The sequence below is a fragment of the Plecotus auritus genome (assembly GCF_963455305.1).
Source record: "Plecotus auritus genome assembly, chromosome: 2".
Classification (NCBI taxonomy): Eukaryota; Metazoa; Chordata; class Mammalia; order Chiroptera; family Vespertilionidae; genus Plecotus; species Plecotus auritus.
In genome coordinates, this window is record NC_137771.1 from 35,267,228 (window position 1) to 35,277,272 (window position 10,045).

Genomic DNA, 10,045 nt, shown 5'->3' on the forward strand with positions numbered 1-10,045 from the left:
TGGACTTTCAACATCCTCTTCAGGCTCAGAGTTGTTGGTGTATCCCTAAAGGACTGATTTTGTCTATGATTCTCACTACTCCTCTATACTTCCTCCACCCCATGACTATCTTGGGGACAAATCAAACAAAAATAATATACAGGGGTGGACAAAGTAGGTTTACAGTTGTAATACAAATAAATAATATAGTAATTAATACATAACAATACAAGAATAAATTCCATATTTCATGTACTCACAACTATAAACCTACTTTTGCCCATCCCTGTGTATGTTCCTTGCCGTCTTATTTATGCCCATGGTATACTCATTTTTAGAGTAAAGGCACACTTACACATTTCAGTGAGTGGTTGGGCACAGTGCTCTAAAACTGATTTGATATAAAGATGAAGAGTTGAGGAAAGATAGATTTTTCTGCACCTCTTTGCTTTCTCTGTCTTACACTCTCTTTTGCAGATTTCTTTCCTTCCTTTGCTTCTTTTCTGCTTTCCGATATCAAGCAGAAATTCCTGTAAATATTCTTTGACTTTATTGGTGGCCCTGTGCCTGAACAGGTGAAGCCTATCTCAAAGTAGATCAGTTCATTCCAGCCAGAAATGTTAGTCCATGTGGTAAGTGCACCCTGATGGAACAGATAATGTATCATGCCTGTGGAGCAGTGGTTACATAATTGCTTTTGCAATTACTGTGCCTTCTGCCTGGAATAGCTTGCTTTCTCCTACCTTCATCTATTTGGCAGATTCCATCCCTTATTTAAAAGACCTAGCTCAAATGTTAGTCTTCTTTGATACTTTTCCTAATTCTCCCAGACAGTGGCTCCTCCGACATGTTTTTCAGATCTCAAATAGCTCATTTAAGATGGTTTTATTATAGTTTGTTTACATCTTCCTCACTAGACTGTGAGCTTTCCAGGGGTAGGAACTCTATTTTCTTATTTTCCTAGATGTGCTAGTCAAGAAATGTTTTTTGACCATTCATTTTTCATTGGTTAAGCCTTATTCCCTATTTTTAAGGACCTTAAAATCTAGTAAAGGGTGATATGTCAATCATAGATAATTACAGTACAAACTAGAATGCAGTCAGTGCCACAAAAAAGGAAGAAATCACTTCTTGTTCTTGGAATTAGAGATGCCTCAGTTATTTCAAGCCTTGTGGATGAGGTAGCATTCAAATGGGCCTTGGAGAATAGGTGTGAAATGTGGAATTAATGAGGTCTAGCTTTCTTTACTTCTTGATATCGTTATTATAAATATTTTAAGTGCATGGGAGCTATATTATGTGACATGTATTCTAGAGTCCTAAATGCTTTACCTGGAGTTAGTTTACCTGTTTTTTATCTTAAATTATTTATCAGTTGAATTATATAAAGGAATGCATTTATCTTGTAGGAATATCAATGTGCTCACTGTCTTTTTGGACTTAAGTCAGAAATGCAGGAACTAATATTTGGGATTAGATATTTTTCACCTATCTGAAATGTTACCAACCAAAAGAGGACATGAAAGTTGGTGTCTTTCTGTCCTATTGCATTGATTTTCTTTATTCTTTTTAGCCACAGACCCCTTTGCTTCTGTTTTTGGAAATGAATCATTTGAAGATGGATTTGCTGACTTCAGCACATTGTCAAAGGTATCCAAAGTGATTAGTGGGAAGGTATAAAATACATTGTTTCTACCAAAAGAGCAATCCTTCCTTTCAATTATATAACCCCCTCACATACTTTATAACTTGATTTCAATAATTCACAGCAAATGTTGATTTCAAATAAAAATGGAAGATAAGATATAATTAAAGTAGATGTACGTATTTCTATTCATAAAGACAGTGGTGATAGCACAGGTAATTATAGTTTTCTACTGACAGGTTTGCTCAACTTCATTTTTAAGAGTTTTATGTAGTTTTAAACACGTTTCTTCCAATTAAACTGCATTTTTCTCCTCTGGCTTGTCTGAGTCAATAGTTGTATAACCTGGGTATTCATTCCATCCTCTGCATTGGTTAGTTGACTTTTTTTTATTCTGAGGCTGCTAGGGTTATGTTAATACACATAGTCCAGCACTTACATGTCTCCTACCTATTTTTCAGGGTGGCTCTAGGATTGATTGAAGCCAAAAGAGTAAAATTAGAATATATGTCAAATTGTCTGTGCCATTGGTTCTCAACTGGGTATAATTTTCCCCCCTCTGCCTATCCCCAGGAAACATTTGGCAATGTCTAGAGATACTTTTGGTTGCCACAGTTGGGTAGGGGGACTATTCATATTTAGTGGATAGAGAGAAGGGATGCTGTTAAAACATCGTACCAAGTTCTGCCCAGCACCCCCACACCATAGAATTACGGCCAGCCCAAAATGTCAGTAGTGCTACTGTAGAGAAACACTGGCCTAAATAGAGCTAAAATCTTAACATCTGATTCATTATAGAAAACAGAATCTTTCATTACTCCATGTATTAGAAAGACAGGGTCTTCAGACTCATTAAGACCAAAATTATGATTTCATGAGGTCAGTTTGCTTTAAAAAACTGACTTTCAAGTTGTCTTTAATGTTCAAGATGCTGCTTTAAAATGGCCTCTGGTGGTTTTGTATTGCCTGAAGCTTAACAAACCTTTGATCCCCAGATGACTTGTTTGGTATGATCTTTTGCTCTTAATAAATAGCGATGTTATAATCAGTACTCATATAGAACAATTAAAAAAAAAATTCCCCCTTTGGCCCTGAATGCAAAGGTTAAAATGTCAGTGCTCAGAATTGAAATAAATAAAGTTGCATAATACTGAAGACCATTCTTCCAAATGCTACGTGTACAGCTTAATTGGTATAATATACATAATCATGCATAAACATTTCTTTTCAAAAAAAGGCTAACAATGAAGATCCTTTCAGTTCAGCCACACTGAACTCTGCCAGCAATGTGGTCCTTACAAAAAACGTGCTGGAGGAAGCACCAGTCAAAAGTGAAGATGTACCCCCAGCACTGCCACCGAAGATTGGAACTCCAACAAGACCCTGCCCACCACCACCTGGTATGAGAGTACCTAAGTCAACAAGATGCGTTTTGTTTTGTTTTTTTTTTCTTAAAGTATTGTGCGGGCCTTATTTATAGACTTACCTAAAGGGCTTTTAACAAAGCAAGTCAAAAAAACATGGCAGAAAAAAACAACAAAACAAAAACATGACAGGAGCCTGCTACTATCCTCTGTTCTGACCTCAATACAGAATTACAGACAAGTGCCTGAGAACCCAGCATGTGTAACTGTCATGAACTACTTTTCTGGCATGTGCAAATTTCTTTTAAAATCATTGTAGAGAAGCAGTAAATGGAAAAAGGAAAGTATCGATGAAGTTTCTTGCTTTTCGGAAGCCCATTGATTACTGTTGGAACAATAGTTTCCTGCACTTTGGTGTTTTAATTAATTTCTATAAGAGAAGATTAGTTCGAAGTCCCGTTCTTTTCTTGCCAAATGTACTCCTTAAATTCTTTAGTGTGAGAATATATGGCTTTTGGTACCCAGAATTTAGCAATATAATGATTTAAAAGAAATTGTTTTTCTTGAAGAAAAATCTTTTACCTCACTTAATGAGAGATGCCTTTGTTTTATAAAAGTGATTTTTTTGGGATCCGGGAATAAATTCTTAATTTTTTTTTTTAATCTTTAGTACTATGCAAAGAAAAGGGCAAAAAAAAAAAAAAAAAAAGACTAATCCCCTGAGTAGTTGTGCTACTAGGTTGTTATGTGAGAAGACACATCTGGTACATTGTTCTTTTAATCATATATCATTCCTTGGGAAATTTTGAGCACAGGAACTATAGATTACTATTCTTTTTTGTTGTTGTTAATCCTCACCCAAGAATATTTTTTCATTGATTTTTAGAGAGAGTGGAAGGGAGGGGGATGACACAGAGAGAGAAACGTGAGAGAGACACAGCGATTAGTTACCTCCCGCACATGCCCCGGGATCGAGCTTGTAACTGGAATATGTGCCCTTGACAGGAATCAAACCCAGGAACCTTCAGTCTGCAGGCTGACACTCTATCCACTGAGTCAAACCGGCAAGGGCTTTTTTTTTTTAATGTTTTTATTGATTTCAGAGAGAGGAAGGGATGGAGAGAGAGAATCATTGATCATCTGCCTCCTGCACGCCCCCTACTGGGGATCGAGCCCACAACCCAGGCATGTGCCCTGACCAGGAATCAAACCCCGACCTCCTGGTTCATGGGTCGATGCTCAACCACTGAGCAACACCAGCCAGGCTCAATTACTATTCTTCTCTTTTCCCAATAACCTCCCTATGGTATTTCTTGGAACGATTATTTCTTCCTTGATTTAAAGAAATTTCATATTCAATTGTTAATACTCAATTATAAGTTAGGTAAACAAGTGATTTCTATCTTTTAAGGAAAAGTAGCTTATATCATACATATATTGTTAGAGGGTAAGGTTGTCAGTCTATATATTAAACAAATAAGAGTCAATTTGCTCATTTAATTTTTAGAACTATATAATGCCAATAGTGAAGTTATTTTTTAAGTCCTAAACAAAATAATATATTAGTGCTTTAAATCTTCAGCAAAGTGAGTGTATGTCACTATAGAAAGATCAAGGAAAGGATGGTTTGTTGGAGAGAGTACTTGACTGGGAGCTCAAAAGTTTGGGTTCTAATTCTGGATATGCTCTGGCGAGCTCGGTGATCTTGAGTTTGTAATTTCTGAGCCTCAGCTGTCTGAGTTGTTAGATGGTGGCAGTAATTCTAATTTCCCTACCTTCACAGGATTGGTGGAAGGCTCCACCGAGATGTGAAATATGAACATCTTTTGTAAGCTATTAAAGTGATGGAAAGAATTTGTTGATACGATTGTTATTATCAGAGAAACATCAATGTGAGAGTGACACAGCGATTAGTTACCTCCCGCACATGCCCCGGGATCGAGCTTGTAACTGAAATATGTGCCCTTGACAGGAATCGAACCCAGGAACCTTCATTCTGCAGGCTGAATATACATTTTAAGAAAATATATATTTGAAGATATTTTAACACTTGTTCTTAATTTTCTTCAAGAAGTGTTAAATTTAAAACTTTAAAATTTGAGAACTTGCTTGAAAATGATGATGCTGTTGTTTGGTCAAAGATTAGTTTATCAGCAAACACAAAGATTTAGGCCCTGTGCTTCAAAACATTCTCCTTATTCTTCAGTTTGATGTATTGTAGGTGGCAAAGTAAATTTTTAATTTCATGTTCCCAGATGTTATATATAGATCCAGAGAAAAATCAGAAAAATATCAGCATTTTTCAAAGGTCATTTGCCTTTACTGCCACAAGTGGGTAACTGAATCAGGCTGAGGGTCTAATAGCTGAGGCCATTGACATTCTTTGTCATTCTTCTGTTATATCTTTTCTTCTCTTTTTTCCTGGGAACATGCTATTTTGGGGAAGAAAAGGGTTTACTCCAGGCAAAAATAGGATTCCTGACCCATCCCATTTCCCTTTGCTATTTTTTAATTTACCTACATGGAGCTGCAATATAGTTGAGAGGTTATGTGTGAAAAATTTGAAGATAGATTGTTGGTGTGGCCATTTAAGAGCATATTGAGAATGTGTTTTGGGCACTCACCCCTGTCCCCCACCCCCAGTTCTTTATGCTTCCTGTGTTCATGTTCTTGTGTGTTTGTGTTTGCTGTATTTACTAGTTGAGTTAATTGTAATGATTTTGATCCAGGGAAAAGACCCACCAACAAATTGGATTCTTCCGATCCCTTTAAACTGAATGATCCATTTCAGCCTTTCCCAAGCAATGATAGCCCCAAAGAAAAAGATCCTGATATGTTTTGCGATTCATTTACTACTACTACCACTACCAATAAAGAGGCTGACCCAAGCAATTTTGCTAACTTCAGTGCTGTAAGTACTGTGAATGGGCTGTTTGGGGGAGAATCTTTCCATTTATAGTTTGAAGGGTTTTTAAAGATTATTTTGGAGTCTTCCAAATTTGTATATTTCCAACTAAATTTACTAATATACTAAAAGTGATCGTTATTCTTCCCCCAACCAAAACCTCTGTTTGCTTCTGTTAGGATGGTTCTAAAATTACTCCATTGCACAAGTGATTTCAGTAGTCTTAGTTCTTGTGATATATACCAGTTGTTGGGTTTACAAAACCCTTCTCTTCGTTTTGGTAAACAGCATAAATAAAATCCTTACTGTTGTTATTTTGTAAATTATTATGGATGATGGGCCATTAGATAGTTATTTGCTCTCTGTCCACTGGTAAATAATGCCAATAATGAGCTCATGTATTTGTAACTGTGTGTGTGTGTTTGTGTATAAAGCTTTGTTGATTTCTGGAGACCAGTCAGCAACTATTATATGACAGGCTAGGGCCAAGGACTCTTTGAATAGAAAGTAAAACTCTGGTTTTATATAGTTGTGTTTTTTAATGTTAATTTTATGAAATAAATACAATCGTCAAGAGTTAAACAAATCTTTAATTATTTGGAGGACTCTAATTCACTAGCCTTCCATATTTACTCTGCCTGCTCCCAGAACTGACTAAAATAGGTAGAACAGTAAAAACAAATGGAAGGATGCGGTGATAATGGCATAGGCAGGGCCTGTAACATCGCAGAAATGAGAAAACCGGCTATGGAGATGTCACTCTGGAGCAACATAAAGCAATGACCTTTTCCACCATTATTTGATAAGAAACAAGGCTTTTTAAAAAATAAAATTCTTAGAGTAGCTTAACAAAGTTTCATTTTCCCAGATTCTATAACAAAGGAATTTTCCTCTACTTATCACTTTAAGCCCTTGAGATGATTTTGGAAATAGGAGATTTAGACCCTGGCCGAAGTCTGTATGCCTCCATCAGTGTAGCATTGGGTCACTCAGCCAGCAGCCATTTCTAGTTAGAAAGGAGGTAGGCAGCAATCTGCATACAACTAAATCACATGAATGAAACTGAGCTACCTAGATTTTGAATCTGTACTCTAAGCACCAATGGCTTCTTATGAATGTGAAGGAGCAGAATAGGAATCAGTATCTTGATTATTGGAAAATGGAATGTCAGGATTATACTGACCTCACTTTTGTTAGATGAAATTTGAGTTGTTTCAAGCATAGAATCAAGAATTGCTCTTCTTAGGAGATTACAACCCTCTTAATATAAAATAACCTTCTGACAGTTTGTGGCATTTAATATATAAATATAATTTCATCAAATCAAAACCTGTTTGGAATGATTCTTGAACAATAGCTGAGGCATTTTGCTTATTTCATACTTCAAAATCTCAATAGAGCATAATAAAAGCAGCTCATAAGAATGTCTTTCTTTTTTCATTATGAAAGATTTATTAAGTATTAAAAATTTAAAGTCCCTCTAATTCCTAAGGAAAAAAGCTATCATTTCATCTTATTATGATATTTATCCTATTGTGGTATTCCTCTATGTGACAGAACTTGAAAGCAAGGAGGTTTTTTTTTTTTTTCTGGCAGAGTATTATTAGCCACTCTCCAGATGCAATCCTGGGAGGTTGCAAGGAGAATTTTTTTACTTAGTATCTGCCAAGATTGCTTTTTTGGGTAGATAAAACTATTTCCTTGACCTAATTATTGGTGTTAAGGTTTTGTTTAGATTCGGTCAAAAAGTTGTCAGTGCCTGCCAAAAATCTTTATAATGCATTTGAAAGAAAGATTTGGTCCACTTCTTGTTTAGTGTTCTTATTTTACGTATAGCAGAATCATCACATTCTTTGCTTTATAGTTTTTCTGTACCTGAAGGTTAAATTAAGGGAGGGAATCACTGGTGGAACTAAGTTGAAAATGATTGATCATGTGAGGATGCTCAATGAAGGTGAAGTAGGAGATGTTTTATATTAGATAAAAAGGCTAACCCTCGCCTGTTTTTAAATCTACTTAAGTCACCTTAAGCATATACTTTTTAAAATAATTTTAATGTTTATTTATAGACTTGCTATCTGTAAACTGCATTACTTTTTAAAAATAAAATCATATTTAGGAACTAGTAAAACGAAACGTGTTTTCAGGAAAAAAAAAAATTGAACAAGTAACAAGACTATTCCCAGAGTCCTTCAGGTGAAACAAGTAGAAACTATTTTTCCTTCTTTTCTTTTTATTTGTTTTAATCTATTTGTTCATTCGTCTTTTACACGGCAGTATCCCTCTGAAGAAGATATGATCGAATGGGCCAAGAGGGAAAGTGAGCGAGAGGAAGAGCAGAGGCTTGCCCGGCTGAATCAGCAAGAGCAAGAAGACTTAGAACTGGCTATCGCACTGAGCAAATCTGAGATTTCAGAAGCATGAGGAATTCTCCTGTCCCTTGTCAACCATACAATACTCCTCTCCCTGAATACTGAAGCTCTTTACAGTATATATCAAAACTACCTATGAGCATAGGTTTGAGATTCCTGTAAATGTGACAAAAGTGTACTTGTTTTTTTTTTTAATTCATTTCAGATTTGTCTTCTCCCCACCCCAGAAAAGCAGTGGTGCAGTCACACAGCTTCACCTACATCCCTGTTCTTGTGTGCATTTACTGTGCGCTTTTGCCTGCCTCTGCTCCTCTCACTTGTAAAGCTAGAGCCCCCAAGCTTCTGCCTTCTAGAATATAGAGAAATAGCGTCACCCCTGTGCTACCCTTGTTCTGAAGTTACTCTGATGATAGCCAGTGGGGTTCTTAAAATTTGCAGTATTCTTCTCTAATTTTAAAGGGTGAGGGAGGGGAAGGGAAAGAACATCCTATTTCTTTTATGATCGTGCAGATTGGCTAGTTTAAAGTGCATGTTTGTGTTTCCATAGAATCAAAAGACTGTTTAATTTGTTTTTTATAGACAAGGAAAAATATTTTGCATAAATTGACTCCACTATTGAAAAAGGGATGCTTTAGATTGAACCGTCACAGCTTCAGACTCAATCTTTTCCTAAATAAAAACATTAAAGCCTCGTGTGAAACATATTAAAATTTTTTTTCTGAATTTAAAGAATTTTAGATAGAAAGATACATCTCCATACTTTTAAGTGCTAAACAGTGGAGAAAATTTATCATTTAAAATATACCCATCAGTATAAGGCAAGCAAAAATCGTAACATGGCAGTCATTCTGCCGGGCTGTGGCACTGTCCTCTTTAGTTCATGGCAGGTTTATTTTTGTACTTTTGCAGAAGAAACTTTAGCAAGCTAGAACTGGAAGGTACTTTAATTTTTTGTATTTTTTTTGTTTGTTTCCTTTAACGAAGGCTCAGTTACTTGAAATGTAAAAACTTTCACTGAATACAAATGAAAAAAGTGGCATGTATTAAATCATATTGCTCATCTTTGTGGTTTAAAGTAGTTTATTCTCTTCATGTTTTTGACTATGAAAATGGTAGGCTAGCAAAAAAAGGAAAAGTCTTGTTTTTTTAATTGGGAGAGAAGAGATCTGCCAAATTATTAGAGCGCTTCATGTGTTAAAAGCCCGTCTCTTGTGAAACTGACCTAGCATACAAGGTGAATTTGAAATTGACTGTGAAATGGGCTATAAAATTTGATTGTAATTTTTTCTCAACATCAGTTACTGACTTAGGTAATGTATTGAATACCTATTTACCAAGATAAAGAAAAATGCATCTAAAAATGAATTTAAAGTTTCTCTGGTTACCAAATCAAAGGATATTGATCTGTGTTAATCAGAGTAACATTGCTTAGCCTATGAATAAATTCTAAAATACCCAATTCATTTCATCTTGAAATGGTGCTTTTTTTCCCCTCCACACAATTGGACTGCTGGAGTTTAAAACAAACTTAAACCACTTTCTTGCACTGCTTTTTTCTACTTTTGTAAATTGAAACAGCATAAAAGGCGTACATATGAAGCAAGGGCTGAATCATAATCACCAGGCTTTAATTTTGATAAACTAATCCAGTGACTGAGGATATATGCAAAAGTTGACTGAGAAGATAGTATTGGGAGTTGTGATAGGTAGTACTTTTGGGTATTTTTCTTCCCCTTACACTTCAGGAAAAAGGTAAGTTGACTTGAACAACCTTCTTTTG

General features: G+C 35.7%; 1 protein-coding gene across 2 annotated transcripts in view; it reads left to right on the top strand.

The window, feature by feature from the left end:
- The window catches only part of EPS15 (epidermal growth factor receptor pathway substrate 15), a 120,769-nt gene extending 111,042 nt beyond the window's left edge, over positions 1–9,727 (top strand). Inside the window, exons 22-25 of one of the 2 annotated variants that reach the window (XM_080658062.1) lie at positions 1,553–1,629; positions 2,862–3,024; positions 5,718–5,899; positions 8,171–9,727. In XM_080658062.1, the coding sequence (XP_080514188.1) occupies positions 1,553–1,629; positions 2,862–3,024; positions 5,718–5,899; positions 8,171–8,317 (569 nt within the window). In that variant the 3' untranslated portion in view covers positions 8,318–9,727. The remainder of the gene's footprint in view (positions 1–1,552; positions 1,630–2,861; positions 3,025–5,717; positions 5,900–8,170) is intronic. The other variant, XM_080658063.1, reaches the window with a different exon arrangement.
- Positions 9,728–10,045: the final 318 nt, after the last annotated feature.